General features: G+C 41.6%; 1 protein-coding gene across 1 annotated transcript; it reads right to left on the bottom strand.

Annotated features, from left to right (window-relative positions):
• Positions 1-1,328: 1,328 nt before the first annotated feature.
• LOC145794827 (uncharacterized) lies at positions 1,329-2,836 on the bottom strand. Its single transcript, XM_082877178.1, has 3 exons — positions 2,301-2,836; positions 2,120-2,218; positions 1,329-1,911 (listed from the first exon to the last, which is right to left on the bottom strand). Exons 1-3 carry the CDS (start codon positions 2,409-2,411, stop codon positions 1,474-1,476), a joined length of 648 nt encoding a protein of 215 aa, XP_082733304.1. The 5' UTR covers positions 2,412-2,836; the 3' UTR covers positions 1,329-1,473.
• Between the last annotated feature and the right edge of the window lie 22,699 nt (positions 2,837-25,535).

The raw sequence follows: 25,535 nt of genomic DNA, 5'->3' as shown, positions 1-25,535 counted from the left end.
GGGAAACATTACCTGCAGCAGCAGTGGACTCCCAGCAAACCTAGTCACCTCCCGGCGATAGACAGAATCTAAGCCCATCAGTGTCTCGGCCAAGGTCATGGCAATACAGCTCTTCCCTTCTCTCAAGCCCTGGGCGACTTCAATCAGGCGAATGCTAGCCCCGCCGAAGCCCGAGGAAAGCAGAAAGTGAGACAACAAACATAAGCAGAGGGCGTGTTGCCGGAAACCCTGCCAATAATGGTTACTGCGGTCACCGGCGTCGGAAAAATGATGGATCAAGCCGAGGATGTCCAGTTCCCCACTGCAGATCAGAGATCGAGCATCATGCGCCGTGAGCCCACACATCCGCCCTAAAGCCTGGGCGTGGCCAAAACGGAGCTGGGGCAAGATCACTTCAGAGCATTCAGACTCCATCAAAACCTGAAAATCTTCGAAAGTAGGACATACCTCTTGGCCGCCAAAGCTAAAAACGTGCGTCACTGGGTTCCAGAACCTTGCCGTGGCATGGAGAAAAGGGAGCTGTAGCGGAGTACGGCTCAGCGTGAATAGTGCATTCAAGCCGAAACCCCGGAAGTTCAGCTTTTCCGAGCCATCTAGAGAAGAGATCCAAGATGTGAGATTTTCCGCGAGAAACGCCTCCATCTTTGTGTAAAACTAAGATGAAATGAATGTTCCCCAAGTTGAGGCTTTTATAGAGGGAAAAACACTATTCACGGGACACGTGTCAAAAACTAGGTGGCTGCAGGAATAAGTGGCCGGCCGGCCACCTTTTCTGGCTGGCCAGCCATTCTCTTTCTCAAAAATGGCCGGCCAGCTGTCTCTCTCCACAAAATTGGCCGGCCGGCTCCCAAAGGTGGCCGGCAATACAGCAGTATATCCCCTTGGCCCTGTTTTACCCTTCGAGGGAAAGTTTCAAGCATTTCCATGCAACGGGAGAATCAAAGGCCTTCATCTCCCTCCGTTTCGGATGCGTTCCGGTGCCCGGATCGTCCGAAGTACACTTTGTTATTGCTGAGTTTTGTTTATCGAGTTGTTGTTTTGCTTATCGAGTTGTTTGTCGAGCGGACGTGTTTCGTGTTTTCGAGCCATTGTTCTCTGTTTAAACAATCTTTGTTTAAAGTCTTGTTTATTTGCGTTGTCAACGTTGTTGCATTTTGCTTATCGAGTTGTAAACTTCCTAAGGTTCTGTTATATCTTAGTAAGTTGAGTTGTTTAGTTTGTTGCGTCGATTCACTACCTGACTTGGTGATTACACAATGCACATTCCCATTCAAATTCATTTTTTGTGCGAAATAAAATGATGCGATACGATGCTAAAAGTTTAAAATACAAACACCTTTTCAAAAGCTGTTTCATTCCATCATGCTTTACAACAAACAAAGGTACAAGTTTTACAAAAAATAAAACTGCCTAACAATGTGCAAAGTGCTACAAACTACTAGTAAAAGAAAAATAAAGCAGGAAACAACAGCATCAATGTCCTCGGGAACGGGAATGAGAAGCACTCCTCATTCTCTTCTGCGGGACAACCTCTGCACCATCATCATCATCTGAGTCGGAACTGTCATCCTCAGGATCCCCCTCAGCCTCGCCTTTGTTCCCCGAACCAAGACCGGAGCCCCCCTCCTCAGCAGATGTCTCTGACTGACGGTCGGTAGCCTCCTCCTCCTCCTCAGCATCCTCCTCCTCCTCATCAGGCTCCGCCTCTACAACGTGAGCCCTGCGTCTGCGGACAGGCCCTCCTCGAGCTCCTCGAAAAGGTCTAGATGGCCCGGCTCCTCGGAAAGGCCGGGATGGCCCCGCCCCCTGAAAAGGCCCGGGTGACCCAACTCCCTGAAAAGGCCCAGATGGCCCAGCTCCCCAAGGAGGCCCAGGTGGCCTGGCCTGTGGCTGACCGGACCATGAAGGCATCTGAAAACAAAAAGTTCAATTCAAATACATCAGTCCAAATATATACATCAGATACAGACACAAGCAACGACTACGTGAAGTGGGTGCATGTAAATGTAGTGTCCAAGTGGGGTGTGTGTCAGATGTGCTCTACACAAGTAGTCTATCGATGCAGTAGAAATCAGCATGTCATCAGAAGTATGATAAATGCCAGAAAACTGAAGGGTACCTGAATGCCCGCGACAGACAACTGTGCCTCCCTACGCAGGACCATGCCCTCGAGTGTGGCCACCAGTCCAACCACCTCCTCCATGTACCCTCGCGATGGCTGCAAATATGAGCTCATAATCATAAGTGAACAAAAGAATGTCTAAGCATCTGAATGATGAATGAAAAACAGTGGAGCATACCAGCGGTGAATCAGGATCAATGGCGTATCGATCACTGGGCATCGGAGGCTCTAGCGGGATCGGAGTTGGAGAGATAGCCCCATACTGCCACACCATCAACTCAGTCGGCATATCTGGCCATCCAGGATGAGGATAAGTCGACGGAATCGGAGGAACCGGTCTACCCCCACCTCTAGATGTACCAGCCCTACTAGTAGAAGGGGCGTCTGCAGCCCGAGCTCAGGCCTGGCCCGAGGATGACATACCGGCAGGCCTCGTCATCGGAGTGCGAGCTCCCGTCAATGGAGGCATCAAATATATGTGACGGTAAGTGGCGTAGTCCCCCTCCTCAAGATATAGTAAAGCATCGCTACCCAGCATAGCGCCGACTACCTCTGAGTAAGAGAGCCTGTCAGCAGTCCGCATACTGACTGGGGGTACTGCGGGAGGATCCTGAGAAAGATACCCCCATACCTGACGCAGAAAGCGTTCCCCCAGGAACCATGCCCTGCCAACCGGCCCTTCGAGCAGGACCCTATACTGGGAGATGTCCGACCCTCCGGTATACTGAAGTTGGAGACCATCACCCAGGGGCGCCCAAGGCTGCCATGAGATCTGCGGATGATAAATGCATAAACCAATCAGAAATCGGGAATATACAGAGCAAATCAAAGATGAAAATGAAAGGAACTGAAAGTTCTGAAGTACCTCCGAATGCCGCACAGTGTCAAAGTACTGTCGCAAGTAAATGAGGGTTTCTCGGGGTCTCGGCCGGTGCGGGCCCTCGAACACTAGTGAGTATGGGGTCATGGGAAGCCCTGCCACCTCCAACTCTGGGGCTAATGCTGGGAAATATACATAGGCCCATAGCTGAGAAAAGCAGTGCAGAATGTAAGTACGAAATGCTGAGAACAAAGTACAGACTGTAAAAGTGTGCTGTGTGTGCAATGTACAAATAATGAAGAGCAGAAATGTAAATCAAGGGGACAGAAAAGTACCTCCCAGGCTCTCCAGTAGCCGCCAAGTAAATCTCCCCGCCCGCGGGAGGTCGCGCTCATATAAAAGTAAAGGGTAGCCAGGCCGGCGCCACCCCAGTCATATCGATGGACCTGTGATAAGTCAACCAGAGCGCTCAGCAGGTATAGCCCGACTGTGTTCCCTCTATCGGCGAACAGGGTAGTCCCGAAGAGGAACATAAGGAAACCACGGGCGTACTGCTCCGTCTCCTCAGGAGTCTCGGGTACCATCTCCGCCCGCCGGAAGTGGGAAGAGAACCAAGTGTATTGGACTCTCCCAGAAACCCTGTCAACAGGCGGGCGAGTCCCAATAGATACATCCAACCAGCCTCCCACTCGCCCATATCCTCATCATAGGGGATGGGCCAACCTCCTATGTCTAAGCCAGTCAACACAGCGAAGTCTAGAGGCGTCATGGTCACGTCTCCAGTGGCAGAGAAATGAAAGGAGTTGGTGGTGTCCCACCATCTCTCTACCAATGCTGCCATCAGTGTCCTCCTGGCAGAACAACGTGACAACCCAACGCAGAAGGGCCCGAACCCTGCAAAGTCTATCAAATCTCGGACACCCTCCGGGAGCTCAGCGTACCAGTCCCGCGCGGCGGTGGAACCGTATCCCCGTACACTGCGAGAACCAACCTGCATTCAGAATGAATACATGTGTCAATAACGAAATGAATGGGCTGTGTGCCAATGAGATGAACTGGGCTGTGTGCCAATGAGATTAAATGGGCTGTGTGCCGATGAAATGAATTGGGCTGTGTGCCAATGAGATGAAATGGGCTGTGTGCCGATGAAATGAACTGGGCTGCGTGCCAATGAGATGAACTGGGCTGCGTGCCGATAAAATGAAATGGGTTGTGTACCGATGAAGTGAAATAAGCTACATGCAAATTCTAATCTGGGCTGCGTGTTCAGAAAATTTAAGTTTGGGCTGCGTGTTCAAATTTCAACTAGTGTGGGCTACGTGTTCACTATTCTAATCTAGGCTGCGTGTTCAGAAAATTTAAAGTTTGGGCTGCGTGTTCAACTTTCAATCAGTGTGGGCTGCGTGTTCACTATTCTAATCTGGGCTACGTGTTCAGAAAATTTAAAGTTTGGGCTGCGTGTTCAACTTTCAATCAGTGTGGGCTGCGTGTTCACTATTCTAATCTGGGCTGCGTGTTCAGAAAATTTAAAGTTTGGGCTGCGTGTTCAACTTTCTATCAGTGTGGGCTGCGTGTTCACTATTCTAATCTGGGCTGCGTGTTCAGAAAATTTAAAGTTTGGGCTGCGTGTTCAACTTTCTATCAGTGTGGGCTGCGTGTTCACTATTTAATCTGGGCTGCGTGTTCAGAAAATTTAAAGTTTGGGCTGCGTGTTCAACTTTCTATCAGTGTGGGCTGCGTGTTCACTATTTAATCTGGGCTGTGTGTTCAGAAAATTTAAAGTTTGGGCTGCGTGTTCAACTTTCTATCAGTGTGGGCTGCATGTTCAGAAAATTTAAAGTTTGGGCTGCGTGTTCAACTTTCTATCAGTGTGGGCTGCGTGTTCGCTATTTAATCTGGGCTGCGTGTTCAGAAAATTTAAAGTTTGGGCTACGTGTTCAACTTTCTATCAGTGTGGGCTGCGTGTTCACTATTTAATATGGGCTGCGTGTTCAGAAAATTTAAAGTTTGGGCTGCGTGTTCAACTTTCTATCAGTGTGGGCTGCGTGTTCACTATTTAATCTGGGCTGCGTGTTCAGAAAATTTAAAGTTTGGGCTGCGTGTTCAACTTTCTATTAGTGTGGGCTGCGTGTTCAGAAAATTTAAAGTTTGGGCTGCGTGTTCAAATTTCAACTAGCGTGGGCTGCGTGTTCACTATTTTAATTTGGGCTGCGTGTTCAGAAAATTTAAAGTTTGGGCTGCGTGTTCAACTTTCTATCAGTGTGGGCTGCGTGTTCACTATTCTAATCTGGGCTGCGTGTTCAGAAAATTTAAAGTGTGGGCTGTGTGTTCACTTTCGAATTCGGGCTGTGTGTTCGACAAATTAGTGTTTGAGCCGTGTGTTCACCTCTAAACTAATGTATACTGTGCGTTCGCAATTAATTAATGAACCAAGTGTTCAGAAATTCGAATGTTTAAACTACATGTTCAGGATGCAAGCAAAGTACTATGTCATAAGCTAAACTGCGTGTTCAAGCATGGCAAAGGTGCGAAATGTACGAAAAATGTAGAAAACGAAGTAAATACCTCTCGGGCCTCATGAGAGAGGTGATGCTCTGGCTCTCGGAGAAGCAGATCCCCAGGTGCTCGCTCGTCAAAGCTAGTGAAGTGACGGAAGACGGCACGCGGAAGGACATGTGCTGGCGGATTATACCTCCCGGGAATAAAAGGACGGACCCTCGGGGGTAGAGTCATGGGATCAAAATCGTCTCCGGCACCTGGAAAGCCTCCGCCGTGGGGAGAATTGCCCGCCATTTTCAAAGAATCTGCAAAAGGAGCAAAAATGAGCGAAAATGAGCCAAAATTGGAAAAAGTCAACAAAAGTCAACTCTCGGGAAATGAAAAAGTCAACAAAAGTCAACTCCCGAGAAAATCTTCCAAATATTGAGACAAACTTACCTCAAGTGGCGAAAATGAGAAAAGAAGCTCCGAAACCGAAATTTAATCGCTTCAAAGTGTTTGAAACTGAATGTTTTTGCGGAAACAACTTGCGTGGGGCGTTGGAAAACGCGTATGGAACTCAGATCTGGAGAAGAAAGTGTTGTAGGAGGCAAGAAAGGAAGAGATCTCGGCTGCATTATATAGGCTCCAAATTTTGGAATGAAGGAGCATCAAAAAAGAGGTGAAAATACCAAAATGCCCTCGGATTTGGGCATATGGCCGGCCGGCCACCTTTTCTAGCTGGCCAGCCATTTCCTTTTTGGAAAACCGGCCGGCCAGCCAATTACTTTTTGCAAAAGTGGATGGTGGCCTCCCCTTGGGAAGATAAACGGCTGGCCATGTCCCTCACAGGCTCACCTAGCTCTCTGCAAATTTTGAGGAAGATTGAAGTTCCCGGGACCTGAAAAAAATTCAAGAAAAGTGCACTTTCTGTCGCAAAATGATCTGCCGGGACTTCGGCTTCAAGTTCTGACATGTGTCTCATCATCATTCATCAAAATCAAAGTGTATCCTTTTTGAAAGAGTTGTAGCCTTTCCGGGAAGCGGATCGGAGGCCGTGATTGAGTTACCTTCGCCGAAACACGCATTTCCGTGCTCGTTGTTTCGTAACAAACGGGCACGTTGACTTATGCTCGCTTTGTACTATCATGCACATAATTCGCATTCTCATGAGCATACTCACATTTTTATGCACATTTCTTGATATTGGCAATACCTCTATGTTTGAGCATACATTGTCACGCATGTTCCACTCTTGCATTGCGATGCATTCACTCACCGGCGCTGCGTGTGTCAAACTTTCGGAATCACATTAAATATATGTTGGTAGCATATTGTACTTGTTGCAATTTCTCTCTTTTGCAGGCACGATATTGTATGTACGGTTCAATTGAGGCTGGTGCGACCAGACGAATCGCGCAGGTATCGTATCTTCTCCGTGTGAGACGTGGCGGGGATTAAATAATCCTCCGCATTTCTTAACTGCATGAAATGTAGTTGTTGCCTTGCATTCTTGCTTAAAACTGTTGCATCTATTTGCGAATACTTGCTTCATTACAGCTTGCTGCATTTGCATGATCATTGAGTTATGTTGGGCTTCTTGCATATCGCTTTGCATTTTGCCCCCCTTGCCTGCGAGCATGCCTGCGGGCACATTTCTGTTTATCTTGTACGTTTGTCTAAGTTTTCGGCCTTGTCAAAAATGGGTCGTCTCTGGGCTTTGACATTCACTCCCGTCACTTGTGACTTCCGAGTTCTGTCAAAGAGGGCAACTGTAGACACCCCATTTTTTGACCGACCTTAAGACTCAGACGTCACTGATTGAGCACTTGGTGATGTTGTATAATGTGCTCGTTCAGAAGTTTCAGAGTTGCGGCCGTGAGCCCTGCCTCCGGACTTCCGAACCCTCTTTTGTACTTTGCCTCGGTTTGCGAACCAGGCTCAGTTTTCTTTGTTTCCTTTCCTGAGGGAAGGGAGAGGTCCCGTAGACCATCTCTCAATGTCCGTAGGCTACATTTCGTGGTCGTAGGCCATTTTGCCCATTTCGGAGTCCGGTTTCCGATTTTTCAGAATCGTTGGCCGTGTGCCTCGGTTCGGGACCGCCTAACCATCTCCGTTTGTTCTGATTTTTGGCATACTTCCTATTTTCTCCCTTTTGAGGGACACTGGGGTCTGAGAAACCCACTTCGTGGCCGAATGCCACTTTCGGTGCTTAACAGCCCGTTTTCGGGACCTCGAACTGCGCGTTTTGGCCCCCGAACATTCGTTTTGCAACGATTTTCGTTCTGCAACGATTTTCGTTCATTTTTGGCAGGTACCTCTGTTTTATCACCGGGGAGGTCACTGAAGGGTGGGAGGCCAGTAATTGTTGCAGCAACCAGTTATACATCCTCTGACGCCCTCCGATGCCCGTTTTTCACACTTCCGGGCTAATGTTGAACACCTTGGGGCCACTTTCTTGAACTTTGAACCACATATTTGTGATGTACACACTTGGGAGGATCCTAAAAGTTGGTGGCCGGCCAGTAATTCCACCTGACCCTTTTGAACCCCTCCTTCCGAGCTAATGTTGAACACCTTGGGGCCACTTTCTTGAACTTTGAACCACATATTTGTGATGTACACACTTGGGAGGATCCTAAAAGTTGGTGGCCGGCCAGTAATTCCACCTGACCCTTTTGAACCCCTCCTTCCGGGCTAATGTTGAACACCTTGGGGCCACTTTCTTGAACTTTGAACCACATATTTGTGATGTACACACTTGGGAGGACACCATCATGTGGTGGCCGGCCACTAAATCAGCTTGACCCTTTTGACCCCTAGCCGGCCGGCTAGGGGGTGTGGCCGGCCGGCCACCTGCAACCAAAATAACTGGCCGGCCGTAATCTTCACACTGTTCACTTTACAGCTGTATAGCTTTATCCCCCAGAAAATATCAATATCCGGGGGATATTTTGTGGGGGAAAGTTGGCCTCCTTTTCCCCCACCTTTACACCCCCTTTTTGGTCCTTATAACCAGCAGGCAACATCACATTTTGGGGTTGAAAAATTTGTTCTTCAAGCCTCAAGACACAAATCCTCCTCCATCCCTCTCATTTTCCTAAATACCCTTAAGTCCTATACCTTATTTTCTTCATCACCACCAAGCTCTACCACCACCACTCCATTTTAGCAGTAAGAGGAAGAATTCCATCAGCTTAGAGTCATCAAAATTGGTCCAAGAAGCAACAAAAGTATTGATCTTCAAGGGTGAGTCCATTTTTTCTTTTTTTAGTTCATTTTTTGCAACATTTCTTAGCCTCTCCTTCTTATACATTTGAGCTCCGACCAGAACTGAAAGTACCCTTTTTTTGAGCTCATTTTCATGTCTCATTAAGGGCTCAACCCTGTTTGAGCCCTCCATCTTGCACTTGCTTCATTATCCCTCTAAAGTGTCATTTTCTTGCATGATATTTTTAGCTTGTGTGTGATTTATTTTGGAGCATGTTATAAACTGTAAGTAGGCTTATTTTGAGCCCCTCTTCAACATTGAAGAAGGGCTCAACACTGTTTGAGACTTCCATGTTATACTTCCCTTTATACTCCTTTTTTGGTCCCATTTTTGCATGCTATGGAAGCCTACCATGCTTTTGTTTTTGGCCATTTTACAGTTCTGGAAATAGTCTTATTTTGGTCCATTCTTCATGTTTCATTCAGGGCCTTTCATGGTTTGGGACCTCCATATGCCACTTCATGTTATATCTCTCTTTTATTCCCCATTCTTGCATGTTTAGTTAGCCTATCATGCTTTTGTTTTTGGCCATTTTACAGTTCTGGAAATAGTCTTATTTTGGCCTATAATTCATGTTTCATTAACATTTTTTTTCTGTTTGGTGATTATTTTGTATACTTCATGTTATAGCACCTTTTGAGCCTCAATCTTGTGCCTTTTCTTTAGCATGTTTGTATATTGATTTGAGGTTTTCCATATACTGTAAACATTCATATTTTTGGTCCCTCTTCAATGTTGTAGAAGGAAATTTTTTAGTTTGGATTTTGCTTATATCACTTGCTTCATTAGCCCTCTCTTGGCCCCTATTCTTGCATGCCATTTTTGCCCTACCTATGCTTGCTGTTTGGCCATGTTTATAACTGTGAAAGTGCCTTTTTTGGGACTGCCTAGCTTCTGTCTTTGCATTACATGTCCATATCGTGCATGTTTGGCATAGCTATAGGCCATTTCGGGTGCCTAAATTCGCATTTCGGGACTATTCCATGTATTTGGTGTCATTTCGCCTCATTTCGGGACTGTTTTCCCCCATATTTGAGTGCTGAAATTCCATTAGAATGATTTCTTTCCATTTCTATGTCATTTGCATTGCATCTATCATTGCCTCGGTTTGTGTGCCCGCGTGCACGCATTTCGAGGCACTTCGTTTTCATCCATCGGCATCCTATATGAGTGTGGCTGAGGCTCTCTCATGTTGGTATAAGCCCATATCACATTTTCATGTCATTGCATCGCATTCTATCATCGCCTCGGTTTGCGTGCCCGTGTGCACGCATTTCGAGGCACTTCGTTTTCATCCATCGGCATCCTATATGAGTGTGGCTGAGGCTCACTCATGTTGGTATAAGCCCATATCACATTTTCATGTCATTGCATCGCATTCTATCATCGCCTCGGTTTGCGTGCCTGTGCACGCATTTCGAGGCACTTCGTTTTCATCCATCGGCATCCTATGTGAGTGTGGCTGAGGCTCTCTCATGTTGGTGTAAGCCCATATCATATTTTCATGTCATTTGCATTGCGTATGCCATTGCCTCGGTTTGCGTGCCCGTGTGCACGCATTTCGAGGCGCCTCATTTTCATCCATCGGCATCTTATGTGAGTGTGGCTGAGGCTCTCTCATGTTGGTGTAAGCCCATATCATATTTTCATGTCATTTGCATTGCGCATGCCATTGCCTCGGTTTGCGTGCCCGTATGCACGCACTTCGAGGCACTTCATTTTCATCTACCGGCTTCTTATGTGAGTGTGGCTGAGGCTCTCTCATGTTAGTATAAGTCCATGTTGCATTCTATATGCCATTTTTGCCATATTGCATTGCATATGCCATTGCCTCGGTTTGCGTGCCCGTGTGCACGCACTTTGAGGCACTTCATTTTCATCTACCGGCTTCTTATGTGAGTGTGGCTGAGGCTCTCTCATGTTAGTATAAGTCCATGTTACATTTTCCATGCCATTTTAGTCACTTGCATTGCATATACCATCGCCTCGGTTTGCGTGCCTGTGTGCACGCATTTCGAGGCATCTCATTTCATAGCATAGTGCATACTAGGTTGTACCTTAGATTGCATTCTGTCATTTTCTCGGTTTGCGTGCCCGTGTGCACGCATTTCGAGGCATCTCATTTCATAGCATAGTGCATACTGGGTTGTACCTTAGATTGCGTTCTGTCATTTTCTCGGTTTGCGTGCCCGTGTGCACGCATTTTGAGGCATCTCATTTCATAGCATAGTGCATACTAGGTCGTATCTTAGATTGCATTCTGTCATTTTCTCAGTTTGCGTGCCCGTGTGCACGCATTTCGAGGCATCTCATTTTCATAGCATTGCGCATACTAGGATTGTATCTTAGTTGCATTTCATGCATATCATGCATATCGCATCGTGTTCGGGATAGAAGTCAACCCGGACACGGGAAACGAGGTGCGTTTCGTACTCTGAGTGACGGAACGTGTCCCAATTCCCAGTCACCGACACTCCGGATCATCCATGATGGAGTTAGGTTTTGTTGTGTTTTCATGTGCATTCATCCTACATTAAATTGTGCAATTCGACTCCTCGGCCATCATGCCTCGGTATGCGTGATTGGTGGCACGAGGATCGAGGCATGCATATATTTGTGAAAATACACTGCTATGCCCCTTTCCTGCTCTCTGTTGCAGCAAAATCAGGAATCAGCAACTTTCCGGGACTTGGCACGCTTTTCAAAAATAATTGTAAAACAGAGGCTAATCGGGGCATTCCGGTGGATTTCCGCGCAAAGCAACCCGGACATGCATCATCCATCAGAAGCGAGGCAGTCCCTGGCTTGCACGCCAGTTTTATTTATTTTCTTAGTTAATTTGTTAATTAATTAGGAATTTGTATATTATTTGGATTGTATTTATTTGGACTGTAATATTCTTTTATTCGGGACTGTATTATTTATTCGGACCCTCTGCACGAGGGCACAACTGTAATAAGTGTGCGTGTGTGTGTTGTATGTCTTCCAACCCCACGTCTTTCTCCCTTTTATTTATCTGCTTATGATGGTTAGATTAGGGCATATTTCAATTAGCATACAGTATGACAGCATGTTTGCATTCATTCATCTGTTTTTGCATGCATCGGGCTTGGCGCATCATACTAACTGCATTGTATTTTCAATTCCAAATTGAATATATGTTAGTTGTAGCATCTCATATGCCATATTTAGAATAGCCGAGCCTGCTATAGTTGCATTTTTGTATGTGTTGCACTAGGCATTTCTGTATACTTAGGTTTCATGCATGATTTCTAATGAGTTTCTGTTTTGGCTTGGAGTACCCGGTAAGCTTTATGCTTTAGCATCCTTGCATGCGTGTGAGTGACTGCCATGAATAGCATGCTTACCATGAGGCTATGTGCTTATTTGATATATCTGCCTGAATGCCTGTGGGTGAAGGTTGGGTTACTTAAATTGGAATAAATCATCAAATGTTTCAAGCCTACCTGCGAGTAGCAAACCCTCTTTCAAAAACAAACATGAAATGTTTCGTTCCAATTCAGGCGACCCGGTCTATACTTGTATGCTGTGCGCATCACATAGTAACCTAGGCTAATAACCGGTTTAAGGACGCACAAAGTTTTCAAAAATTGATATCATGGTTAGTATAGGCCGGTCTATGACCGAGCGAGCGGGGATGCTCACGAAGTGACCTTCCCCAATCGTACCCAAGTTCCCGAGCCGAGGCAACTTTGGTGATGACGGACACGTGGCCTTTTGGCACCGAGTCAGGGTTTCCTAAAATTCCCAAAATAAAATATTTAGGTGGCGACTCTGTATCTGGCAAAGCAGTCCATGTTTGGCACTTCTTTCAAAAAAATCTGTTTTTCTCAAAAACGATTTGCCGGATTTGGACTCTTTGGTTCAGACTTAGAACCGTGACTACAAGTCGAGTCTGAGCTGTAGCGAGGCCCCCCCGCGGGCTTGTTACAGCGTGAAATGCATGCTTTAAGAAGTTTACCATTTTTGCAGACCGCTTGAGCAACAAGAGTTGCGCCCGAGCGAGGACCTAAGTCTCACGCTTGAGCGACTATCGAGCGTTCGTCGAGTGTGAAAATCACACAACCAGTACTTTTTCAAAGTTTGAAGACTGCTTGAGCGAAGGAAGTTGCGCTTGAGCGGCCCCTCACATATTTGCATGTCCGCTCGAGCGAAGAAAGTTATGCTCAAACGGGACCCTTGTTTTCAACAAGTTTTGTTAAGGGTTCCAAAGTGTATTTTGGCATCCACATTGCATCCTAGGCATTCCTAGGCCATGATTAAGACTCAATAAGAGGTTGAGACTTATAAACACACTAAGAATGAAACGAAAGAAGTTATGTACCCAATGAGTGTGTGTTTTATTATGTGTTTCTGCCATGTGTGTGTAGATCACGCACTATAAGTTATCTGATTTGTCTGTTCTGCAAGTGAAACTATTTGTGAGTAATAACTTTGTAAAACTATGTTCACGTTAAAGTATTTTCTTATACGATATGACAAGAAATGATGTGCCTTCTGAAATGCTATGTTCTGTATGAATGAATGAATGTCCAATTTTTAACAAGTATGCATGGCATCCCAAGCACGAGGCCCTTGCCCGGGGGTAACAATACCATGGTTTCATGGCCCTTACCCAGGGATAATAATACCGTAGCCCAAGTATATTACAAGTACCCGGTACCGGAAGTTCTTTATGGAACTAACAAGCATGATAACGCTAATGGATGTACCATGTATGATTAAGCATGAACTCTAATTTTCGTATGTAGTTTGAACAAGAATATGAATATACATCTGTTTTTTATACGAACTCTGATTTCTGAATCTGTTATGGACATCATTCATTTAAACCTTTTACTCTGTTATTATTCACTAGGCTCCTGCTCACTATTTATTTTATGTATGCAGGTGAGCAAGCGCGTGACTAGGCCTAAGTTGCTGCCTTGAGTGTTTTGTGTCAACCAACCACTGTGCCTCCCGGAGAGATTCCTTTTGAGAAGTCAAGTTTTGTGGATCTCATGAAGATGTTTTGTTGGTTTCTTTGCTTATCTGTACGTTGGACTAAGTTCCTCATGACATTATATGTATGGTGATATAAGTTTTATGGAAGTTGATATTATATAAGTTAAAAACTTATTTATCTCATGTACGTCTTCACAGCTCTATGGACCTTGTATTTTGTATAATTGCTTCCGCAGCCCCTTATATTGTTGTTATTCTATTAAGAGGCCTTGGGTAATCCCAGGATTATTGAACGGTTATGTCGTTAAACCTTAAGGGACGGGTTTGGGTCATGATAAATGGACCTCATAGGTTTGGTAGTTTAGGCCTTAGCCACTAACCTATTTAAGTTGATAGTGTTTATTTCTTGCTTTCCATACTTGTATTCATCTCTAATCACCTCTGCAACCTCCCTCGTTTCTTGGCTTTTTATTTGTTTTGAAAGTTGTTTCAAATTAATTGCTTGTTTAAGATTGAGATACATGTATTGTGCTTAATGGTTTAATCCCTTCGGGGGTTCATTACAAATAGCATGGTGTCTCTCTCATGCCCAAAACAACTTTTTGTTTGATGCTCTTTTCCATTAGAGGACTAAAAGCTCATTTTTGGACTCAATTGATTAAGGAATGGAAAGGTAATTAAAAGAGGTGTTAAACTTGGACTAAAATGGAACAAGATAATAAGTTAATTTGGTGTTCAATTGGATGTTAATTGAACACATGGAGACTTGAGTCATTTCATACTTGTTAGTGATGAAATGGTTCACGTTTCCAAAGTCAACCACTTCCCTTGATCATTCCATGATAGGGAGGAGGTTTTGTTGGTCTTTTGTTATGCATTTATTAAAATTATGTCCCTTGATTCATAAGTTATCATGCAATGAAATTGCGTCGATTGATGGCTTGTGAACTAAATCTACCCCTCCTTTGACCTATTTGCTGATAAGGAGAGGCAGGGTGGACAAACATTCCCTAAAAATACTCTGATTTGTGCTTTGTTTGTCCTCTGTTGCTACAAGAGAGAACCAAAATTAGTGGCCGGCAGGCCACTTTTACTGGACGGCAACCCACTTTTAGTGGGTGGCCGACCACTACTTTTGGGTTGCCGTCCATTTTTTCCAGGCAAACAGTATCCTTTTTCCAGCAGAGCAGAGGCTGAGGTGGAAAACATGTGCAATTTTCTAACTGTGCAACAGAGGCATTCCAGTAGCAAAATGAAGAGCATTATCGACTGGAAATCCGCATTCATGCATGAGCCATCCCTCGATTCTTGTGATTCGTGAAGCGTTGTTGTAATATTAGTGATGTTGTAAAAGTAGTGAATTTGTAACTAATTAGTTGGAATAGCTAGTTGGTTTTGTGTTGTAATTATTTAATTCGCTAGAATAGTTAATTAATTTGTTGTTGTAATAATTAATTAATTAGCTAGTTTAGTTAATTTATTTCATTTGGGTTTGTAATAGTTAGTTAATTAGGTAATTAATTAGCTAGTCTATTCCTTTGGACCCTCTTGTGCGAGGGTCAAACTTGTAATAATGTGTATGTCTTCCAACCCTACATCTTTCTCCCTTTTATTTACTTACTTATGATGGGTAATTTAGAATATCATGTTTCTTTTAGCATACTCCATGTTTGCATCCACTTGTCTTGCATACATGAGGCTCGGTTCATCATTCTAAACAAAATATTGTCGTTTATTGTTTTGTTGTATACGTGTTTAAACCGCATTCTATCAAATTGATTCACATGACATAATTAGTAGCCGAGCCTATTAGGTACATATCGCATGTGTTGCCTTAGTCATGTTGCATTAATTAGGAGCATGTATGTTTTCTAACTCTTTTGTTTCCTTTGGCTCGCTTCGGAGTACTAGGTTAGCATTTTTGTGCTTTAGCATATCGCATGCGTGTAATTGTTTCCATGTCTAGCTGCTTGCCATAAGGCTAATTGCTTAACTGATATAACTCTTGAATGCCTGTGGATGATGGCAAATTGCTTGAATTGGAACAATTTGAGTAATGTACATATGCGATCACTTTTTCAAGTGGTACATATTCAAAACAATTTTCAAAACAAACATGAATCAAAATGTTGTAATTTTTACAAATTAGTCTATACTTGTGTGCAACATAAAGTAATGTTAGCCTAATAATCAGAATAAGAGCATATAATGTAAATAAAAATCATATCATGATTAGTAAAGGCCGATCTTTGATCGAGTGAGCGGGGTTACTCAATTCATGACCTTCTCCTCTCGTACCTAAGTTCCCGAGCGGAGACACTTTGGTGATGACGGATACACTACAAGAAAAAGCATTTTTGCCGACCACTTTTAGCTACCAAAACTAATTTAGTCGCCAAAAGTCACGGAATTGGCTACCAAAAATAATATTAGTCGGCAAAAGTTAGATTTTTAGCTACTAATTTTTTTTAGTAGGGGAATGTTGATTATTGGCTACTAAAAAAAATTTAGTAGCTAAAGATATTACAATTGGTGACTAAAACAATTTTTAGTAGCTAAACATATGACAATTGGCGACTAAATAAAAATTTAGTAGCCGTAGAGGTACCTTTAGCTACTAAATTGTTTGGTAGCCGAATGAAAATAAAAAAATTGATTTTTAATCTTTCCCGACCAAACTTTTGGTCGCCAAATGTCAAGTTTCCGCGACAAAATTTCTTTTAGTCGCTGTATACCTACTTTCGGCTACTAAATTATTTGGTAGCCGAATGAAAATAAAAAAATTGTTTTTTAATCTTTCCCGACCAAACTTTTGGTCGCCAAATGTCAATTTTCCGCGACAAAATTTCTTTTAGTCGCTGTACCTCTACTTTTGGCTACTAAATTATTTAGTAGCCGAATGAAAATAAGAAAATTAATTATTTTTTTTTATTTTTATTAAGAGGTTGTACACCCACCATCCAAAAATATTAATATCTTTTTTTTTATTATCTCAAAATATAAATTTTTTGAAAAAATTAATTATTACAATAATATGAATTTCTTATTTTGTCCTTTTTTTAAATCCATTAATAATACAAAAAGTACAATTATGACAATTGATATGTCTAAAAAAATACACTATCAAAAGGTAATTTTGAAAAATTAATATTTTTAAAATGTAATAATTGTATTATAAAAAGAAATTAAATTCTGAAAATAGATTATTATTTTTAGATGGAAGAAGTAGTCAGCTTTCATTTGATGGTTGAACACATCTTTTAATAATTGGGCCCTCACGCGAAAGGTATGCTAAAATGGGCAACTTGTTATTGGCTGTTTGTCGATAGTTTTACATTGCAAAAATTTAAAGGCATAGTTACAGGTCAGTCTGATGAATTTAATTTATCGAGCTCCTTCTCGATTTATCAATCCACTATAAGAAAATACACTTTTAGCAGCCACGTTGTCTATCTCTCTCTCTCGCTCATCACTCTATCTCTGTCTCTCTCTCTCTATCTCTCTTCTTTATCTGACTTTTATCATCACATCACCACCACCACAACTACTACTACCGTGAGGCCTTAGTAGATTAAAAATAAAGAGAATGATGCGACCGAAAATAGATTAAAAACTGAATTTTTGATTTTTTTAGTCTTCACAAAAGAGGCCTTAGTAGATGAAGATTCATTATCATTCCCAATGCTACCACCGTCTATGTCACCACTATCCTATCACCATCACCACATCACATCATCAAACCACCTCATAACTATCATCACATCACCACCACCACAACTACTACTACTGTGGTTGCACCACACCATTTCTACAAATATTTTCAAAGTTGGGAAAATAGTTATATAACAACACTACAAGAAAACACATTTTTGGCGACCAGTTTTGACTACCAAAACAAATTTAGTCTATAGCAACACTGCATGCCTGATCCACTTTTATAGACTAGAGGCAATCCTGATGATAATATTATGACAGTTAATTGACCTTAATTTTGATGATGACAGCTTGAATTAAAGAAGATAATAAGTCAATTTTCTTTAATCTCAAATATTCTTATATTTGAAGTCACTCCGTCCGTTGCACCACCACATAACTTAGGCACAATGCAGTGTACTGATTACATAAAATATTCAAAATCTGTAAAATTAGTGTCTCCCTTCATCGGTAGAAAGAGTTCATGCAGCATTTCATAAATCCTCTCAGAACAAGGGTGGATTTTATCAGTAACATAACAGTTGTGAGTTTCACTATTAATATATCTCTGCAAATGTGTGTGTATATATATGAGGAATTTGGGGATCCTGGAGAAGAGAAAAAAGAAGAAAAATGAAAATCATGTGTCTCTGGAAATGTGTATATATATATATATATATATGTATATATGTATATATCAATCGACCTATGTATTGGAAAGAAGTGAATTACAGAGTTGGAAAGACAAAAGCAGACAAAATCTTGATCACAGTTGACCGTTTCAAATCTGGGACCAATTTGAAGGCTTCCCTGTGTTTGAGTTTGTGTTTGATTTCTTTTATTTTTTTATTAGTCCTGTGAAGAAAAAAAACTTCTCAATCTCATCTCTATTCTAATTCATACCACCCAAAAAAAAATTTAAAATTAATAAATAAATTTTGACAATAATGCGATAATATGATTATTATAAATAAATTTGTTTTTTATATTAATTTATTTTAAAATAAGAAATTCACAATAAATTTTTCTATTTGTATAGTATTAGTCTTTTAAAAAAATATTTACAATATTGAATTATAGGGAAAATTTTTAAATTATGTATTTGAAAAAATTTTGAAATTTTGTATTTTGAAAAAAATATTAGGACAAATATTTAAGATAATTTAATATATATAATTTAAAATTTTATTACTTATATTTTTATTTAAATATAATTTTAATATATTTGTTATGTTACGGTTCGATTTGCTCACTGGTTCGATTTTACTATTTTTATTTACTATTTGTTTTTGTTATTTTTTATCTTTACTGAATTTTTTTTGAAATTTTAGAACAAAATTATAATTTTTCGATTTGTTTTGTCGAATGAAAAAAAAAAAAAAAAAATTTCACTTTTATACCTTTCGCGACCAAAATTTTGGTCGCCAAAAGGTTGTTTCGGCGACTAATTTCATTTTGGTCGCCAAACGTCCCACGAAATTGTGGAGGGAATATTACTTCTTCTATTTGCATTGCAAAAGGATCCCAGTTCCCTCCCTCTCGCACTCCTGCCTCTATCACTGCTCTGTCTCCATCGCAAGAGTTGCTGTACAGGTATCTCCCTCTCTCTCTCTGTATCTCCCTCTCCATTTCTTAAACATCTCACACGGCCTTTCGGTTTCCCTCTTTCTCTCTCTCTCTCTGTTTACACACACACACGAATCATATATTCACAACATTGATTCCATATATACTGGATTATTTTCCCAAATCATATGTACACTCACGCCTCTGCCCTTTTCTGTACAGGAATAGTCTCCATCGCCCGAACTCCCCCGAACTGGATCATCCCCCGAACTCCCTCCCAGGTATGTTTGAATTTCGCATCTGTCTCTCCCTCTCTCTGTATCTCCCTCTCGATTTGCCTCAGTTTCTATCTGTCTCTGTTTACACACACACACATACATACATATATATATAGATATGCATATATACATATATATATATATATATATCTACATATATATATATATATATATATGTGTGTGTGTGTGTGTCAAAACACACAGAATATGAAGTATGAAATGCCCTCAATTAGGGCATTGTTATTGAAATGTGATTCAAATGAAAAATTAGGGCAATGCTTGGGGTGAATCAACCCATTTGCTACATAAACTAGGGCAAAGAGTACTTTTGGCATCTTCATTCTAGTATTACCCATTTTTTAACATATGGCATTTTTTAACATATGTTAGCTCAAGTGAAAGAGTACTTTTGGCATATTATGTAATCCATGTGAATTTGTATAATTAATCAAGTATACAAACATTGATAGAGTAGAATAGTGAAAATTGATTTATGTAGTCTATCTCACTTGAATAGGATACAAGCCTTAATTTTAATTTGGTTTGGACTGTGGCAATGCATTTTTCTATTGGTTAAATGGTGGATCATCAATCTTACATGACAATAATGTTTTCTGTTGTAGGCAATGTGAGGTTAGTTTGCTTTTCTAACATAAATTCTTCAACTAACTAAGGCATATTGATTGCTAAAGGAAATTGTTTGCTAGTGAAGATCCAGTCATCCTCTGATCAGCTGCTATTATGTAGCTTGGGTATTTTTTATGTTAACACTAACAGTTAGGGGTGAACCGCTGATATGTACCATGGGTAGTTTTTTATATTAATACCAACAGTTAGGTGTGAAGAATGGAACATTTCATTTTGCATGACAACGTGGTAATTTGAAATATACTTATATAATCATATTACTGTACAAGGGATGCTTATCTTGGACTTATGAATAGGGATTTTCTGCACCAAACAACTCTTTGGCTCAATTGATTTGTACCCGAAGTTGACATCCTCTTACTTTTGTTTCACATCCAAGTCTTTCCTACAAACCTGTACTGTCCAACAAGATGAGGGATTTTAACTTTGTTAATTAAAAATTTATTTTCTATGGTGTTTGCACTCGCTTTTCTCATTGTCGGTAAATACATCATTGCCAACTACCCAAAACCAGGCTGCTTGCTAGAGCTTGCTGGTCTACTCTGTGGAGTTACCCGTAATGGTAATCCTGTAGCACAGGATTGTCATTCAGGTTGGTTTTTTTTTTTTTAATGCATATTAATTATTAGCTGCTTTAGGTCACATATTATAATATATGTTTGTGGCCACTGTTAGTGCAGGACTAGTAGTACTTAAACTTGCATGTATAGGATTTTGGAGTTTTAACTTCCCACGGTAAGTATGCTATTTGTAAAATGCTCCGTCACCTTTATAGCCTTGTCGTCAACCATTGCAGCCTCCTTCGTCCATCATCTTCTCCAATTGGCCCTCCCTCGCTATTCTGATTTGTGAGCGTCAAAAAGCCTATGGCTTTGACATTCTTCTCTTGTTAAGAAAACAAATCTGAGTTTAAGTGGTATAAAAGTCATGCTTAACTCTTAACCTGTTTCATTGTAATAAGAGCATGACATGGTTTTCATTATTTTGATATATCATTCTATCATTGACCATATAGTTTCACTAGTACTAGTGCTCTACTAGTTATGCTATCTAGTGGTCCAAAATTACGGGTCATTTCTTAAATTAACTTGTTTTAGAACTAATCGTGTCATAAAGTTCCACCCTAAAAGAGATTTATGTGACAAGCCAAACAGTGAATGAAAAACAACCTAATCTATCTCAACTTGAAATGCGTGTTCTCATGGCTTCCTCGGTTAATGTTTGTGTGAGTTGTAGGTGACAAAATGGACAAGAGTTGGATGACGATAAATAATCGGTTGACAAGTAAAGAGTATCAACAAGGCGTGAAGTCATTCCTTGATTTTGCTACGGAAAATTTAGGCGTAGAGGATGAAATTAGGTGTCCGTGTGTCGATTGCATTAATGGCACAAAATATAGCAGACAAGTTGTGTGGATGCACTTGATCCGAAGAGGCATGGCATCTTCGTATCTAACTTGGGTGCATCACGGGGAACATGTTCCCGTGTCTCGTCCTAGTGTATCAAATGACCAATATGGAGGTAGTGGCGAATGTATGACAGATATCGATGATCCGCCCATGGATGAATTGCCTATTATGTTGGAAGAAATTTATGTGAGTGGTCTTATGGATGATCATACCGACGAGGAACCTAATGGTTTGGAGAGGGAGGATTTGCATAAGTTCACTAGGTTATTCGAAGATGCACAACGCAAAGTTCACCCGACATGTGAAAAGTTTTCTGTGTTATCATTCGTCATTAAGATGCTTCATGTGAAGGTGTACAACAAATGGAGCAACAAGTCATTCGATATGGTTATGCAGGTATTCAAGGACATTCTACCAGAATGTGATCCAACAGTTCCATGGACACTCTATGATGTTAAGAAGTTCTTACGTGACTTGGGGTTGGGATATGAAACAATTCATTCGTGCAAGAATGATTGTGCACTATTTTGGAAGGAGAGTGCTAATTTGGAGAAATGCCCTACATGTGACGCGTGTAGATACAAGTTGAACGATGATGGTGGTAAAAAGATTCCACACAAGGTATTGCGGCACTTTCCTTTGACACCGAGGTTGAAAAGACTGTATATGTCCAAAAAAACAGCCGCAGATATGAGATGGCACAATGACAAGCGTGTGGATGATGACATATTAAGGCACCCGGCCGATGGTGAAGCATGGAAGGATTTTGATAAGCAACATCCGACGTTTTCTGATGACTGTCGAAATGTAAGGCTAGGGCTGGCAACAGATGGTTTCAATCCATTTGGGAATATGAGCACATCATATAGCATGTGGCCCGTAATCTTAATGCCTTACAATCTCCCACCGTGGAAGTGCATGAAAGAGCCATATTGCATGATGTCATTGCTTATTCCCGGACGATCGGCTCCTGGAAGAGACATTGATGTTTACTTGCAACCACTAATAGAAGAATTGAAGAATTTGTGGGAGCATGGTGTGCAAACATATGATGCATCGAACGGGCAAATTTTTAGAATGCATGCGGCGGTAATGTGGACCATAAATGACTTTCCTGCGTACGGTAACATGTCAGGGTGGAGTACAAAGGGTTACTTGGCTTGCCCTAATTGTAACAATAATGCATCGTCTCAGGGATTACGAAGTAAAATAGGGTATATGGGTGTTCGTCGCCACTTGCCTGAGAACCACACTTGGCGAACAAGTAAGCTCTTCAATGGTCAAACGGAGCATAGGTCCAAACCTTTGGAGTTATCGGGGGACCAAATACTAGAGCAAATTGATTCTGGGACTTACAAGCCGCATGGGAAGCACCCACAAAATCGAAAACGACAAAGGAATGAACATCAAAATTTGAATTGGAGCAAGAGAAGCATTATGTTTGACTTGCCCTATTGGAAGACGTTGAAGCTTCGACACAACCTTGATGTCATGCATATTGAGAAGAACATATGTGACAATGTCGTTGGGACACTTTTGAGCGTAGATGGAAAGAACAAGGACACGGACAAAGCACGCTTAGATTTGGAGGACATGAAAATACGTAAAGAGTTACATTTGAAGAGGCGTTCTAATGGGTCCTTTGAGAAGCCTCCCGCATTGTTCACATTGTCGGTTAAAGAGAGGGAAGGCTTTTGTGATTTCTTGAAATCAATAAAGTACCCTGATGGCTATGCAGCAAATATCTCCAATTGCGTAAACGCTCAAGCTGGAAAATTATCTGGCCTCAAAAGTCATGACAGTCATGTCCTTATACAACGACTTCTTCCAATTGGGATGCGTGGCTACCTGAATAAGGAAATTGGAACGACACTTTTTGAGTTGGGAAATTTCTTCAAACAATTGTGTTCAAAGACATTGAGGCGTTCAAATTTGCATAAATTGGATGAACAAATCGTACTCATACTTTGTAAGCTTGAGATGCTTTTCCCGCCGGCTTTCTTCGATGTCATGGTCCACTTGGCAATTCACTTGCCTCGAGAGGCTATGCTTGGAGGCCCAGTGCAATATCGATGGATGTACCCAATTGAGAGGTATTAACTCAGCCCTCATATTACTGTCAAATTTAAGTTAATGCTTTACTGCTGATATAAATATTGCAGTATAACATTGTTATGATGCTTGCAAAATTAGGTTGCTTGGCCGTCTAAAAGGGTTTGTGGCCAACAAAGCTCATCCTGAAGGTTCTATTGCCGAGGCTTACATTTCCAAAGAATGTACAACATTTTGTTCAATGTATTTGGATGGAGTTGAAACATTGTTTAACCGCCCAGAAAGGAATTATGACATGGGTGACCGTGGCCTAGGGTTGGCGGTATTCACTCAAACTGTAAGTCCCTTTGGTCTAATGACAAGGGCGTCCGATGTGTCCGTAACTGAACGCGAGTTGGCTCATTGGTTTGTCCTACACAACAACACAGAAGTGGATAAACACGTAGAGTATGAATCCTTCATATGTATTTATAATGTTTTTGTTGTAAATTGATTTGTCTTTATCTTAGTAAATAGTTTTTTAATCGCATTTCTTGTAACTAGGGAGCACAAGAACTTGTTACACCAAAGAGCCGGTGCGTTCGACATCGAAAACAGACATCGAAAAGAATTTCCTAAATGGTTCAAAGATCATGTAAGCTAGTATTCTCATATCCTTCCATAGATCGTACATTACGTAAATGTTACGCATGCTAGTAACATGACACATGTTCTTCATGTAGATGAATGAATTGCGGAGCCAACATTCCCCCGAAGCAACTGATGATATGTGGTCATTAGCCAATGGTCCTAGTGGCTTAGTGAACACATATTCAGGATGTATTTGTAATGGTGTCCGTTATCATACTATCGACCGTGACAACCGTCGGAAAAGTCAGAATAGTGGATTAGTCGTGGAAGGGGAGCATGAAGGGCAATTGATACACTTCTATGGACACTTGTGCAGAGTGTGGGAACTGAACTATTTGTTCACACGTCGGATTGTATTGTTCCAATGTGAATGGTTTAACAGCGGTAGTAGTAGAACTATGCGTGTAGAGCCACATTTCACAACAGTTGATGTAACAAGTCGTTGGTACAAAGATGACTCATTTGTATTACCAAGTCAAGTTGAACAAGTATTCTATGTTAATGACACCAAATTAGGTACCAGTTGGAGAGTCGTTGAAAAGTTTCAACATCGAGGAATTTGGGATGTGCCGGAGATGGATGTCGTACAACCTGATGATGCGTTCCAACAAGAAGAAACCACCGAGGTCGTACCTACTATGGCTATTGATGATGATGTGGCTTTGCGTCGAGATGATATTGATTCTGAAATTATTCCCTTGGAAGTTTTGCAATTTGTCAGAGGGGTAGAAGCCAAGGGTGTTACAGATGATGCCTTCATCTGTGATGATGAAGATGGATTAATGAGGGAGGGTGACGACACAGATGAAGAATATGACTTACAAAGTGATTTTGATACAGATGTTGATGTAGAATCTTGAATTTGGTCGTGCTTTAGTTCATGCCATAATTTGAGCAATGTGAATGTTCAATTGGTGCACAAATGCAAAGGAAACTCAAAATAATGAAGGGGGATCTGTCTTCGTCAATGTCAATAAACTCAGAAATCAATGTGTGTTTAAGGCAGCTAATCGAAACTGAAATGGGTGGAGTTTTGCTATGGGTGTACCCATTCAGTGCAGAAGTGCAGTCCCTGGACTCATGTTTTTGTTCTCTGCCATTCTATGTTTTTTTCCTCTGGTTTATCTCTGCCCTGCCTTTGCTGATCTGCCCTGGAAGGGTTGCTGTCCAGAATGTAGTGGGAGGCATTTTTGGTGTATCTTTGGTAGTGAAGTTTATGGTGTAGCTTTGGTATCTAACTGCTGCTTACTGTGTGAAGTAGAATGTTTTCTGAGGGGGCCTGGAGTACATTCTCTGGAGCTGCTGTCAAATGGTTGGCCTACTTTAAATGTGGTGTTTTGTTGGGCTGCTGTCAAATGGAAGGGTGCTGGTCTGCATTTGTTTGGCTGCAGCTATGCTGGTATGGCTGGTATGGCTGTAAAGCTGGTTTTGTCTGGTTGCTGCTCTGTTTTGCAATGGGTTTTTGTTGTGCTGCAACTGTGTGGATGTTTTTAGGTTCACGTTTGGGGCTGCCTCTGCTCTGTTTATGCTTTGTTGTTGCTATTTTATGGTTTTGTAGATAGAGATTAGAATAAGAGTTAACCATGAATAAATGAAGGAAGGG

This window comes from Camellia sinensis, chromosome 7 (assembly GCF_055761805.1).
Source record: "Camellia sinensis isolate YWXY chromosome 7, ASM5576180v1, whole genome shotgun sequence".
Lineage (NCBI taxonomy): Eukaryota > Viridiplantae > Streptophyta > Magnoliopsida > Ericales > Theaceae > Camellia > Camellia sinensis.
This window is presented reverse-complemented; position numbering and strand designations above follow the sequence as displayed.